Source organism: Theobroma umbraticum, unplaced genomic scaffold, assembly GCF_002168275.2.
Source record: "Theobroma umbraticum cultivar Fairchild unplaced genomic scaffold, ASM216827v3 scaffold_51.0, whole genome shotgun sequence".
In the NCBI taxonomy this organism is placed as follows: Eukaryota; Viridiplantae; Streptophyta; class Magnoliopsida; order Malvales; family Malvaceae; genus Theobroma; species Theobroma umbraticum.
Genome location: NW_018397260.1, coordinates 5,826,507 through 5,840,520, shown reverse-complemented (window position 1 = coordinate 5,840,520; position 14,014 = coordinate 5,826,507). Strand labels below are relative to the sequence as shown.

At 37.7% G+C, this 14,014-nt stretch overlaps 3 protein-coding genes across 5 annotated transcripts; 1 reads left to right on the top strand and 2 right to left on the bottom strand.

The window, feature by feature from the left end:
* Positions 1 to 68: 68 nt before the first annotated feature.
* LOC110417210 (UDP-rhamnose/UDP-galactose transporter 1-like) lies at positions 69 to 3,888 on the top strand. Its single transcript, XM_021429445.2, has 5 exons — positions 69 to 749; positions 942 to 1,126; positions 1,642 to 1,842; positions 3,101 to 3,262; positions 3,363 to 3,888. Exons 1-5 carry the CDS (start codon positions 614 to 616, stop codon positions 3,720 to 3,722), a joined length of 1,044 nt encoding a protein of 347 aa, XP_021285120.1. The 5' UTR covers positions 69 to 613; the 3' UTR covers positions 3,723 to 3,888.
* LOC110416506 (SAUR-like auxin-responsive protein family) lies at positions 3,872 to 5,614 on the bottom strand. The gene is given in 2 exon segments (XM_021428507.2): positions 3,872 to 5,460; positions 5,551 to 5,614. Coding segments are annotated over 2 exon segments (441 nt in total). The 3' UTR covers positions 3,872 to 5,083.
* A 1,230-nt stretch (positions 5,615 to 6,844) lies between these two features.
* LOC110416169 (putative cellulose synthase A catalytic subunit 5 [UDP-forming]) lies at positions 6,845 to 12,224 on the bottom strand. 3 transcript variants are annotated; one of them, XM_089783503.1, is made up of 14 exons: positions 12,142 to 12,224; positions 11,801 to 11,996; positions 11,506 to 11,704; positions 11,246 to 11,400; positions 11,000 to 11,168; positions 10,379 to 10,645; positions 9,944 to 10,289; positions 9,722 to 9,859; positions 9,522 to 9,641; positions 9,188 to 9,400; positions 8,832 to 9,113; positions 8,263 to 8,451; positions 7,812 to 8,162; positions 6,845 to 7,648 (listed from the first exon to the last, which is right to left on the bottom strand). In XM_089783503.1, exons 1-14 carry the CDS (start codon positions 12,220 to 12,222, stop codon positions 7,061 to 7,063), a joined length of 3,294 nt encoding a protein of 1,097 aa, XP_089639629.1. In that variant the 5' UTR covers positions 12,223 to 12,224; the 3' UTR covers positions 6,845 to 7,060. The 3 variants fall into 3 exon arrangements, with proteins under 3 accessions (XP_089639629.1, XP_021283717.1, XP_089639630.1); XM_021428042.1 differs by having other exon boundaries at positions 11,246 to 11,348; positions 11,508 to 11,704; XM_089783504.1 differs by having other exon boundaries at positions 11,246 to 11,348; positions 11,508 to 11,704; positions 11,801 to 11,990; positions 12,142 to 12,222.
* Between the last annotated feature and the right edge of the window lie 1,790 nt (positions 12,225 to 14,014).

The following is a 14,014-nucleotide window of genomic DNA, read 5'->3' as shown; positions in this document are numbered from 1 at the left end:
GACAGTAATAATAAGGAAAGATACTTGTTTGGTAACACCGAAAATTAGGAAGACCATAAAAGCAGAAAAGAGAAGGAAAGTCTCAACTGGAGGATGTTTTGACTAAAGGCGAAATCCACAAGGAGAACTGGGAGGGTAAAAGATTTGACTGGGTGAGAAGTGAATTGGAATTGGAATTGCGAGTTGGCATTGGGGATAGAGCTTCTTTTTTTCCTTTCCCTGAAGAGAGCGAGAACGCCTTTGCTTTCTTTCTTTGCATCTCGCCGGCCCATCCTCCGCCAATTTCTCTCTCTCTTTTCCTCAGATCTTCAGCTCCCTTTGCTTGTTGTTTAAAGTAGATTTATTAATTGACTAATTGATTTATTGATCGCTCGAGATCCGGCGTACTGCTATACGTCGTAAAGGGAATGTGAAGTCCGCAATCAATTCAAATTCAAAGCGAAGCCGCGTTGTACATCCTGTTGCCCCTTCCAACCGAAGCCGCCTTGTATTGCTTTCTTCAAGCTATTATATTATAATTCCGCCTGAGATCTGGTCCCTTCCCTGCCAGTTCCCTTGATAGTTATCAACGAAGCAATTGTGCTAACGTAAAACAGGACGAACGAACAAGGATATGGAGTCGCAACCCGAGAAGAAATCGTCGTCTGTGTCAGATGTGGGAGCCTGGGCCATGAACGTCATCAGCTCCGTTGGAATTATAATGGCTAACAAGCAACTCATGTCCTCCTCCGGTTATGCTTTCGGCTTTGGTATGTCTCTCATCTCTGGATCTTCTAATTTTAAATTTGGATCTGTTTTCATCTGTTGTGGGTGGATAAGTTAGCTTTCGCGACGTTATGCAGTCGAGATCTAAGACCTACCAACTTTAAAAACCATTTCTTCCCCTTTTTCTAAGAAGCTAAAAAAGGGACAAAACTGACGTTGCCCAATGTTGTTTACAGCGACGACCTTAACGGGGTTCCACTTTGCGGTGACGGCGCTGGTTGGTCTGGTTTCAAACGCAACTGGTTTGTCGGCGTCGAAGCATGTTCCTCTATGGGAACTTCTGTGGTTTTCTATCGTTGCAAATATGTCCATCACTGGGATGAATCTCAGTCTTATGCTTAACTCTGTCGGCTTCTACCAGGTATTTTTCAGCTACATTTGCTCTTCTATCGATTCAATTCATTTCTTTTCTGTCTCCCACAATATTTACTACTATGAGATTCACAACATGCTATGGGAATTATCCGAGAAAAATGAATCCATTGTTTTGCCTACAATCCTCGTACTGCTGCTGCAAGAATCTTAGCTGATTTAAAAATTTTGAACGCGTCCAAAATCTTCAATACCTTTCTCTTTCCTTAGCCTAAACATGGTAAAGCGCTGTTCATGTCAGTTTTTCTTAAAACAAAGGCAAGATAATTAATTGATTTATTAAAACACATCTAGACATTTGTAAGGGTACATAGAGGATGTATAATGACATTAAGGTACATGGAGGGTATGTAATCTCTTCAGGCTTTTGAAAGGAACATTTGTCTGAATATTTTCACCCTTATCTTTTACCTTTTGTGTGCGTATGAAATCCAAACACCCCACCCCCCTCCGTCTCTTTTTCCCTCCTTTTCAGCTAATTATCTCAATTTTCTGGTGTTACAGATTTCAAAACTCAGCATGATTCCAGTGGTCTGTGTGATGGAATGGATTCTTCACAGCAAGCAATACTCAAGGGAAGTTAAAATGTCTGTTTTGGTTGTGGTTATAGGTGTGGGTGTTTGCACTGTGACTGATGTCAAAGTTAATGCCAAAGGTTTTATATGCGCATGTGTAGCAGTTTTGTCTACCTCTTTGCAGCAAATTGTGAGTATTTCTTGTCATTACACTCTCTTCCTCTTTTTTTTTCTATCGTTCGGCTAACAATCTACGAAGTTAGTGGCCAATCTTATATGTTTTGGATGTGTTGTTTGATTCTCTTTCTCTGCTGTGGTGTTGTTTTTAAGCAGCGTTCTGTTTTTTAAATAAATCAGTTTCACCATGACTTCATAATAGGATTCTATTTCTAGTTGCTTGGGATTAGGAATTCTCAGTACTAAGAACTAGATCTTTAGCTGTATAGTTACACAGTATTTTTTTATTTTAGGTTGCTTGCAAAACTAATGTGATAAGGCCATGAGAAATTTTATGAAAGCATTGTGGCCTAGCTTCATGTTATTATTTTATTGGTTAGTTATATTTGCTATTATTGGCTGCTGGGCTGGACCTAAAATAATGCGAATGCTAATGGTATATTCAACAAATGGCTAAATTGTCACAGGATCAACTTGTCTCCCTGTTTTACATTTACATATTTATCAAAATGCACCTCTACATTTCAAGTCACTTTGTAGGTCTTAGTGTAGAATTTAATCTACACTGTGCTGACATCCGGTGACTTCTGAATAGAATTTAGGTGTTGAATTAGGTTGCAAAAAGGTGCAAACCAATGTTGGTATATTCAAGGGCAATAAATGAAATAAAGTCAAAGCAATATTATGGTTTTCTTCCCTCTCTTTTCCTTTTTATGGTTTTCTCATATCATTGTAAGAGCGTATGCTCTATTTGTGAGTGCTTATCATACAATGCTTGTAGCATGGAGGGTAATCTATGAGAGAAAGAAACGGGAGGAAGAGGAAGAGCAGGCTGGATGTGTTGGCTGTTGACAGGCCTGTGGGAGGCCAAGGAGGCTGCAATTAATAGCAGCCTGGGAGCAGTAGGAGGGCTGCGGTATTGAGTGGACAGAGGGAGGCTGAGATGCAGAAAGAGAGGAAATTCTGGAAAAAGAAAAGAATAAAGAGAATTAAAAAATGATGTGGACTCGTTTGACTGCCACATAATTTTCCTTGTGATATGTTTTTAACTACATAATGAGATTTAACAGATATAACAGATTCTGTTAACCAGTTTCCTTAATCGGCACAATCGCAAAAGTATTGATAACAAATTGAACTAAATGAAAGTTCATATCCTACATTCAACATTTGGTTAAAGGTCGAGTCTTGATGTGAGCATTTAGCCTTTTATTTTTTTCTGGTGAAATAAGTCTTAACTTCTGGTTTCTTTCTGTTTTCCTTTGGAGTAGACGATAGGTTCCTTGCAGAAGAAGTATTCAATTGGATCTTTTGAGTTGCTGAGTAAGACAGCTCCGATTCAAGCCCTCTCTCTCCTTATTCTTGGTCCATTTGTGGATTTCTATCTTAGTGGCAAATTTATAACAAACTATAAGATGACTTCTGGTGCTATTGTGAGTAACCTAACTTCCTTTTTGTTGAAGCTCCAGCCTGCTGCAATTTGTGTGAAATATTTTACTGACTATTCTTGGTGTTTGGTTTGGACCCATGCAGTTATTTATACTTCTTTCATGCTCTCTAGCAGTATTCTGCAATGTGAGTCAGTACCTATGCATTGGACGATTCTCAGCTACCTCATTTCAGGTTTTGGGGCATATGAAAACAGTATGCGTTCTCACTCTTGGGTGGCTGCTCTTTGATTCTGCGCTCACTTTCAAGAACATAATGGGAATGATTCTTGCCGTTGTGGGCATGGTAATTTATAGTTGGGCTGTGGAGGTTGAAAAGCAGTCTAACACCAAGGCCTTACACCCGATGAAGCACAGTCTAACAGAAGAGGAAATTAGGCTTTTGAAAGAGGGAGTTGAAAACATTCCTGTGAAGAGTGTTGAACTGGGTGACTCCAAAGTATAGGTATGTTGATTTTGGAAAGGAAATATAGGTATTTTTGTCATTGTCAGTTAGTCTGTATCTTCCCAATATTTATGTGGTAGCAAAACTTGGTTTCAATCTGCCTGACATTTCACACATTCATTTTAGAAATCTTGGTCCATTTCATTTCATTTAATTTTTTTTTCCACATTTTAGTCATCTTAAATTATTGTGTGAATGTCAAGAAAGCAGTAAAAGAGATCGTGACAGGACAATTGTATTGTCAATGACACGCTAGTTCAAATATTTATGTACCCATATTGAATTCCCCAAAGTTTTTGGATTTTCTTTCATGGCCCGGTATCAGAATTGCCACTGCTTGAAATAAAACTATTGCCATGTGTGTAGTGCAGCTAATGTGATTGAGGGTGACAAATTTTTTTTTTTAACTTGAATATTCTTAAGCGAGCCTCAATCTTCATAGGGATCTTCAATGTTGAAGAAAGTAAACATTTAAGCTGTCCTATGCTTAATATTAAATTTGAGGTTCATATACAACTAATATTCTAACAAATTGATCATCGGATTTAACAAGCTAATTATACCCAGCATGCACATAAAATTTCAATTTTAAGTTAATTTGATATTCTCATTATATTGATTAAAAATATTAATTTTTTCAATATATATTTAGTCGTTGAAATTTTATTATTATCAAATAATTAATTGAATATTTTTTATTCATATGAATTTGGGCATGTATAACTCCTATAAAAAGATATTAAAGAGTATAAAACTAATTTAATTTCGAAATCACTGTAAATAGATCCATTCTCCCTCTCTCTCTCTCTCTCTATATATATATATATGCATCCAATATTTTAAATGACGTTTTTTTTAGTTATATATTCTGGTGATTAATGAAATTTTTTGCCTGAATTATTTAAAAAATTGAAGAAATACTTTTGGTATTTTCTTTAATTAAAAATAAACGTAAAAAAAAAAGTTCTTTGGCCACAAAGGAAAAAAAAAAAGAAAAGAAAAGATTGATAATACGTTTGCTCAGTTCGAGATTGATAGCGTCCTAATACATTACAACTGTTATATCATATATATTTTATGTTCCTCACTTGATAGTTACCCAGCTCAGTTCACGAACTTTCTCGTCCAGGTATTATTCTCAAGAACTAGAACACTTTAATCCCACGACCTTATCTTTTGAATATAAAATTTTTCCCCAAATAGAATTACAAGATAAGAATATATGTTAAAACAGATAGAAAGAAGATAAAAAGAAACAGAAAATGAGTTTTAGTAACTGATGTGGATCCTTCACATTGTCAGCCGAACATAGGGGGAAAAAATGACCCCAAAGCGATATATACAAGAAGTCCATCACAATCTCAGGACTTCGTCTGGGGAAAAGAATCATTTTCGAAAAGATAAAACCCAACAAAAACAGAAAACAAATCCGTAAAGAAGAAGACGGGGTATGATCGGCGAGCATTAGTAGCATCGGAAGCATAAAACTTAGAAATGAAGTCCGCGAGATCCATGTAGTGGGCAGAGGGATTACTGGTCTTGAGTAGATTAACGAGGTAGAGGAACAGATCGGTCTCGCAGGCTAACCTGAGGGCACCATCGTATGAATAACCAAATTCTTGCTCAGAGAGACGAGCCAGGCTCTAAAAGAGTGGATGGTTCGGGAAATTGGCCTCCAATTCGAATTTGCATTGGATGTCTTTCCCTACGTAGACCCGTACATGACCCTCAGGGACGTCTGCCTAGTCTGTGGCGAACCTCTTTGCTCCTCTCCGCAGCAAAATAGCTTCTTAACTATGCCACCCATTTTCTTTTCTTGCTAACTAGCCCGTTTCCTTAGCTCTCAATTCCTCTTTTCTGCTGGTTTGCTTGTTGTATTGCTCCTGCGCCATCGTAGACGTCCTTAATGTAGGATATATAAATATACATGAGTGCTTGCATGGTTAAAGTCATGTCAACCAACCACAAGTCTAAGGAAAACAAAAGAGCAAATAATTGGAGTGAGGAATATCGGTGGAGCCGCCGAAAAGTAGTTGGCTGGAAAGCTACTATTTGTGACTTTATGGCATATGTCAGCTTTATCTGGTGCGGCTTGGCTAAGTGGCTGGAATAGCTAGATCCATGTTCCAGGATGTTTCTATTTTAAAATAATTCAACGTACATCAAATTCCAGAGCAACCTGCATGAATCCTGCAAAAGTAAACAAGTCTTGAAATTAATGAGGAAGAGCAGGCTTGGCAGTCAAGTCAAGGCGAACTAGAAACCGCGTATTAAGCGGGATAAAGCAGCATTATTAGTAGTAGGCTGTAATTATTATTATGTATTATAATATATTCCCTATTCAGATAATTATACAAATTATGTTAAAATAGAATAAATGTTGTATTATAAAATTATATATATTAAATATGGGTGAATAAGTCAATCATTATCTCTAATTAGATATTGTAGTCTATCTAAATAATAATTATAACTAGATAATTTATATAATTATTAAGTGTTTGATATTTTGACATAAAGATAATTTTTTAATTAATTTTATGATATGAATAATTTATAGAAAAAAATTTCAAACTTGTTTATATTCTATACCCTTATTCTCATTTTAAAATATAATTTAAGAAAAGAAAAGTTAAAATAAAATAATAATCATTATATAAAACAATGACAATGAAATTAAGGAATCTAAGATCTAAAACCATAAGAAAGTATTGTACTCATGAATTATAACATAACAATATTGATGCCTTTTATTTATCTCCAATTAAAACAGGAAACATAAAACAAAATCCAATTGAAGAGATAATGCATAAACATTTGAGGAGATAGATTTCTAAAAACTAGAAATACAATCCAAAAAGTATTTATATCTACAGAATAAAAAACTCATTATCACAATAAAACCTATAATTATTATGATTTAAAATACAATAAAATCTATAATAAATTAATAATTATTCAATTCAAGAAAATTTATAATAATTATTTCATTCAAATTAAGGGTGTCAATATATATGTTATTAACTGGTAGACTTGTAGTTTACATGTAGACTGTGCCTGACAAAGCCCACTTTTACATGGTGAATAATGATAATACACTACAACCTCCTCTTCCACAGGTGAGTAAAACTAATAAAAAATCAAGGAGAGCTCCTGCTACCATAAATCATTATGCTCAACAGTCTGATTTGAATTTCGATGTTAAAGAATGATAAATGGAAGAGATGATAACATTCCCAGCAGACCTTCAATCTGCAGCTGCAAAGCCTCGTTACAATCAAGAGAGTTTTCTATCCTCAATTAGGGCACCTTGGACTTGTAGGGGAGCAGATGCAGTGCTAATCACAGTCCAAGCCACATTCCTCCAAAGGCGGGCCATCTGATTTGGCAACGAATGGGTTCACATGAACCCACAACAGGGAGAAGACCGAAGCGAACAAAATTGACCAGATAATAATAATCGTGGGAGTCCTATTCCCTCGACCCAACATACCCTTCAGGAAGGGATAGAGGTGAGCAAGAACCCAGAAGGCAAAAAAAAGCTTACCAAGCAATGGTCCCCATGAATCATAACCATTATTTATTGCATTTGAGATAGCTGCAATCACTCCTATCAGGTTTACTATAAGTAGTGTTGTTGGGGGGATGAGCAAAGTTGTCCACTTCAATGCATACAGCTCGGAGAACTCTCCATCGTCCCCTGCCTTGGAAGTCATAGTACTGAAGTTGGTATTAACACCAGCTATAACCTTTAAAAGCCCTTGGAATACAGCAAATACATGCGCTGAAACCCCTCCAATCACCCAAAATTGCTGATTCCTCCACCATTCATCAATACCGACTCCACTCCATCTCATTTCCAAGATGCTTGTTGCAAAAATACAAATGAAAAGCGACACGAACCACAAGCTAGCAACATTGTTGAGCTGCAAAATGTACAGACCATTGAAGATAATTAAGTTCACATCATTACAAGGATGCCTTGACAACGATGTAAACAAGTTTCAAAAATGTATATATAAAAACATTGCACACAAACACCATGGTTTATCATCTCCCTTGCTAATTTTGTGGTTGGAAGCTTTTTACCTCTGGAATGATGAAATTCCCTGTCAGCAGGCACACAGCAGGAAGAGCACAATATGCCACCAGAGGAATCGAGGTCCATGGATATACAGTGGCATTTATGTAAGAAAGACGCTCCAACCACCTTAGGCCACCTCCGTATCCATACCAAAGAGGACAATGCCTGCTCAAAAATATTTCAATAGATCCAAGGGCCCATCGGAGGACCTCGTTCAGACGATCGGAAACGTTGATGAGAGCAGATCCCTTAAATGCTGGCGTAGCAGGAACACAATATATGGATCGCCACCCACGGCAGTGCATTTTAAATCCTGTTAGTATGTCCTCCGTAACTGAGCCATAGATCCATCCAACCTAGATCACAAGAAATGTTTGTATGAATTATATCTTTTTAAGGAGAAAATGTTAAATTAAGAAGAATATTTCAGCATGATAATCCAAAAATTGTTGCTACCTCCTTTCCCCAGTCTGTTTTATCTTCGTAGCCACAACTGATGACATGGATGGCTTCTTTAAGCAGAGATGCAGGGCTAGCACCATTCACTGTTCCACCATCCTCTAGTAAGGTAGAGGCAATAAAAGTAGGGGACTGCCCAAACTTCTTTTCTAACTTCTGCTCAGAGATAGCAAACTTATTCCCTGCCTTCCCTGTATTCAAGCTCTACAAAGTCAGATGACAAGATTATCAAACTTGCTGGACAAATTAGGGTACTGATCTCATCTTGATAATGGAAAGACAATATTCATATGCCTACAAAATCAGTGAGTTCTAGAAAATATTGATTTGACTTTATATGCTGACATTAAAAGTATGTTCTGGTAGGTATTTTTACAGTCTCAAAGTATAGCATTAGGTAAAAGGCTCAAAGTTCTCTACAGGAAAGGCTTGAGCCCCATTATCATGTACAGTCTGGATCGAGCAGATGCACGGCTACAGCAATTTCAATGCTTTGCATAATTTCATTTGTTAGTCAAACTTGAATAGTCTTGCGGGAGAGTTCAAAATGTACAAAAATTGCATACAACACCTTCTTCGATAACATCCGTAGCAGTACACACAAGTGGTGATGCTTCTTCATCTCTTTGCTTAGTATTTCTTGCCTTCCGTTGTTTATTAGGTAGCTTCTTCTTTCTCCTTCCTGAGCAAAAGCATCCACAGCACCACTTAGGCCAACAGTTGCATGTCCTCGTTGGCGGCTTCTTCGGTTTTGGAGCATCATAACCGTAAAGTGCTAGTCTTCTAAATACACATCCGGTACCAACATACATAGGCCCTTGAATGCCATCCAAACCTTTCATATTAATCTGAGATGGAGCAATTATACATTATATTTCGGAGAAAGATTGACAAAACAAAAATTCGATAAATAAATACTTACATCAAAGAATACGGTGTTCCTGTTGCCATATCGGTCATGACTGTCAATGCCATCAAACCTCTGGGGGAACTGGACGTAACACACTCTCTTTCCTAGCAATGGATCCATCATGAAACACATCGCCTCTCTAAGAGCCTTACTATTATTAATGTAGTGATTGCAATCCAAATTTAATACATATGGAGCATTTGTGAGCACAGCAGAGACTCGAACCTATTTGACAACCAAGTACAAGATTATTAATTAAATTAAAATGTCTAATTATATTTATCCATATAAAATGTCACATCTTGTCAGCTGAAAGAGAATATGTTCGCCATCTTTAGAAGTTTACCAAAGCATTCATTGCTCCAGCATTTTTATGGTGAGAAAACCTCGGTCTCTTTTCTCTAGAAACATACACCAGGCGTGGTAATTCATTTCCATCAATGTCATGTCTTTGTCCAAGAAAAACCTGTGAAGGATTGCAAACATAAGTAGGACATAAAAGGTTTCTAATGAGAATCAGATAAAATGCCAATCCATTGAACGTACCTGAATCATTCCAGGATGATCACGGATATTATTCCCAGGCCATGGAGTTCCATCCTGCATAGTCCACCCTTCTTCTGGAACCTTTCGAGCCTTGGCAACCAAAGCATTGATGCGAACTTTGAACTTTTCGTACTCTCTCTATAATTACAACAGGCATTGGAGTTACCATGTGATCCGCCATAAATAACAGAACAATTTCAATGACCATGGAAGCCTTGTTACCTTCATTGCTCTCCTTTCCCTCACAAATGATGGTAACACCTTATCTTTCAGGTAATCTATCTTTTGTGCAAAGTACCACTCAGGTGCCCGTGGTTCAATGTTAAATTTCTTACAAAAGGGGACCCACTTCCTCGCAAATTCAGATGCTTCAGACAGTGCCTCAAATGTTATCATAGCAGCAGCATCATCAGAAACATAACAAGAGACTTTTTCAACAGGGTAATCCACTGCAAGAATGGATAGAACAGTGTTTACAGTCACCAGTGGGGGTTCTTTCACCGGATCAACTGTACTTACGAATACGTCAACATGAGAAAGTTGAGAAGGTTCCCCCTCCTTCTCATACCTGAAAAGGAGAAAAACAGGGCAGAAAATATTCAAAATCTAGACTGTAAGCACTGTTGCATGAGTCTGATCACTTTGCAGATTACTTACCTCAAGGATAATCGATCCAGATAAGTTTCCCTGTCAATTGGAAACCACTTCGGGAATTGATCAAAAATCCATGAAAGAGAAAACCAGATTTCACAAATGACAGATACAAGCCATAACGCATAGGCGTCATTCACAGGGTGCATGACTCGATAGTGAAAGAAAAATCCAAGAACTACAAGTCGAATTAGGATGATCATCCGGTATGGGTTGATTTGGCTTGATGGAATGCGCAACTTTCTTGACAATGGTTGTCTAGCTTCATCCATTCTGATCCACAAGCAATAACTATTAATTTAGCCAAGAAATTGGAAAAGAATAAAGAAATTATAACTTATAATCAAATATGAAGCAAAGCACTCTTTTAGTCTTTTATCATTTCTTCAAGGAACTTGTTAAGTTTTAAGGCTTTAATGGGGATTGTACTAGTCAAATGACAACTAAAGTGAATTTTACATAATTCAGGAATTATTTTGGGAAGAAAATAAGAATGGTGGCAAGTATCATTACATCAATGCTTGCCTGATTTTACTAATATGAAAAGAAAATTGTGCTCCAATTATATGTGAGTCTACTAAACCCAAAAAAAAAATATGAATAAAAAAGTCCTAGTGGGGAGCTTACAGTGGTAAATCAAGGTCATCAGAATAGCCATCTTTGCTACCATCATCAGACTTCATCATATGTAATTTTTCTTGCTTTTGTTTCCAAATCTCAATCCTCTCCTTCCAAGCAACACTTCCATAGCCATAAGCAGCTAAATCCTTGGAAGGATCCATGGCTCTAGGTTGCACTGCAAAAGGGAATTAGAAAGGAGGTTGATGTTCAACTACATCAAAGAGATGCATCTAAACAAAAATTAGTATATACCGGGAAGAGAGGGATCTGGAAAAAGAAGGGGGTGGATCTTCTTGCCACCACCACCCATGAAGGAAGGGCCCAAAGCATGCTGGTCAGGGGGTGTATCATCAACCTGGTAGTGGCAAAAGTTGAAGCGAACAAAAGAAAAAGAGTGAGAACAAGGCGGCCGAGCAAGTAATTAATGATCATACGAACTACTAGCATCATTTACATCATTTATCACAGATAAACTAGGATGTAGTAGATAAAAGAATTAGTAAAAGGTAAATACCATTTGACCATTAGTGAGAAGGGGAAGTTGGTAATCGGGATGAACAACAACACGAGGCAGATCAGAGACACAGGTGATTGCATCGGCAGCAAAACCATGGTTCATATCCTGCCCGTTGCTCCTTCCCTCCAAACTGAACTCATTCTCCAAGTCATCAATGTCATCTTCTTCTTCATCCCCATCCACTCTAGCACAGCCTGAACGGCGAGTACCGAGCAGTGAACCGTCAGACTAAAGTAGTAGCTAGAGAATAGACAAGAGAAGAGTAGACTAAAGCAGTGAACGGTGATTACCCTTGAGACGTTTGAATCTGGTCTTGCACTGAGGGCACACTTGACTTCCTTCCCTGCGCTCGTATTCATAGCAAGCGCGGCAAATGGGGAAGGCACACTCATTGCAGGCCACGAACAGCTCTCCCTCAATTGTCAGTCCGACATCATCCCCGCATATATGACATGTTTGGCCACTTAAATGCTCCGCCGCCTTTCGCTGCAACACCACTCGCTCTCATTTTCATGATTCATTTCAACGTAATTCCTTTTTTTTTTCTTTTTTATTCTGGCTAATTCAGAGTTCATGGAAAACAAGTGCAAGTGCGTGTCATATATATCTATAGTATATAAAAGCTACTTACAGAAGAGTCCTCATCACGAAGAATAACTACGAGCTCGTTCCGGTTGTGAGATCCTGCCACTAAACCAGCACTCGCTTGCATTGCTTTCGCTCTTTCTCTCTCTTATTTAAACTTATAGAGGATCTACCCACTCGAATGAGATCTTGAATACTGCTAAATCAGATTGGTTGCCCTGTATTGCTTTTCGGAATTTTCTTCTCTGTCCCCCGAGTCTCCCCCAGTCCCTCTGCTGGCAGACTTCCTTTACGTTGCCACCTCTACCTCTCTCCTTCATTAACCGTCTTGTTCATTGCTTGTTGATTCCCCTACGCCCCCGCCACACATCCTCTTCAGCTAAAAGTTTCCCCATAATCGTACCACCATCTCCCTGGCTTTCTTTCTTCTGCTACAATTATCACTTAGCGCTAATAACAAAACAAACAAAACGATAAGCAGGAGTGTGTGTAAAGATAAGTAGGACTCAGTAGGAGTGTTATCGATAAGCAGGACTAATAAGATTTTCCTTTTTTAATTAAATAATAAAAAATATTTCCCCAACCTACCTTATCTCCGCCGAACACGTGTAATTCGGTAATATAACATTTGGTAAACACAAGTTGGCAACCTCCCTCTCCATAATCTCTATCCGTCGACTGTTACGGAAGAGTCAGATGCAAAGCACAAAGCAAAGGACGGCATTGAATGAAAACACGCAATTTTAGCTTGGTAGCCGGAGAATACAATTGTAGTATTTTCTTTGAAAAGAAAGAAACAACGGAAAAACCAAGCATATGTGCGATTTTAACAAGGCTACATCCTCATACATATTTCATATATAGGACTTAAATAAAGCATAAATTAATGAAAAACGGTTATTACAAAGATGAATTTCTTTTTCTTTTTTCTTAAGAAAACAAAGCAATGTGCATAGGTACATGAATTTTGGCTGATGCAGCAACTGAAACAAAAAAAAAAAAAAAGGGAAGTTCAAATCAGGCAATGGACTTAAAAATAATGAGAGTTTGCTACCGTATCAGAATACGTTTATTTGAAGAAAAATGCAGCTTTTGAAAATGGTGAAAAAGAAATTGAATGTTCTATTATACCCTTGACTTCAACTTGAATTTGCAACTTTCAACCTTTGAAAAAGAGAGAGAAATCGAGAGGAGAGGAGAAGAGAAACCATCAAACACACGCTGGTAGAATCGTGCCATCGGAAATGACTGAAAGCAAGCCAAGCGGGCTATGAAAAATCTGGATCTGGTCGCAGAGAGCATCTCGCCAACTACTTTGCCTTTATTGCTTGGCTGGCAATTATGGATCGTTGGGGGACTTCACTGTCATGTACTACTTCTCGTCTTTGTAATGTAGAGGATTCGCAAGAGAGTAGAGACCACTTATTATTCTCAAGCTGTCTGGACCAAAGTAGTGCAGTTTTTCCCAGGATATCCCTGGTGATTGGAATACTGAATTTAACTGGGTAAGGCATCATTGAGGGGGAAGTTCTTCTGTTCAAACTCTGCTTGAGACTAGCTTGACAAGCTATAAGAAATGCTAGGAAGTTCAATAACAAGCAGCAAACCCCTGATGATGAAACTTAGTTCATTATCTCATGTAGCTGCTACTCCTCAAAATATGGATATTTGTAATGGTTGGAGGATCAACTTTCTGTCTATTGTTAGTTTCTTGTGTTGCTCATAGTTCGTGGTCTTCGTACACTGTATTTCTTGTAGCAGGTGATCTTTCCCGCTTCTTTTGCATGAACGCAACTTCAATTATCCTAAATAAATAAAATAAAATCTGCATAAAAAAAAAAACTTGGCATAATATACAAAAAAATTCTTAAACCATTCAAAAAAAAATTCAAATATAGCCTTATACTTTTATTTCCTTT

Excerpts from the sequence above, each read along its gene's own strand:
- LOC110416169 (XM_089783503.1), bottom strand. The coding sequence starts at position 12,222 with ATGCAAGCGAGTGCTGGTTTAGTGGCAGGATCTCACAACCGGAACGAG. Across the intron at positions 11,169-11,245 it reads TCCAGATCCCTCTCTTCCCG|TGCAACCTAGAGCCATGGAT; the intron begins GTATATACTAAT and ends TCCCTTTTGCAG. Across the intron at positions 10,290-10,378 it reads CTGGATCGATTATCCTTGAG|GTATGAGAAGGAGGGGGAAC; the intron begins GTAAGTAATCTG and ends TCTCCTTTTCAG.
- LOC110417210 (XM_021429445.2), top strand. The coding sequence starts at position 614 with ATGGAGTCGCAACCCGAGAAGAAATCGTCGTCTGTGTCAGATGTGGGA. Across the intron at positions 1,127-1,641 it reads ACTCTGTCGGCTTCTACCAG|ATTTCAAAACTCAGCATGAT; the intron begins GTATTTTTCAGC and ends CTGGTGTTACAG. Across the intron at positions 1,843-3,100 it reads CTACCTCTTTGCAGCAAATT|ACGATAGGTTCCTTGCAGAA; the intron begins GTGAGTATTTCT and ends CCTTTGGAGTAG.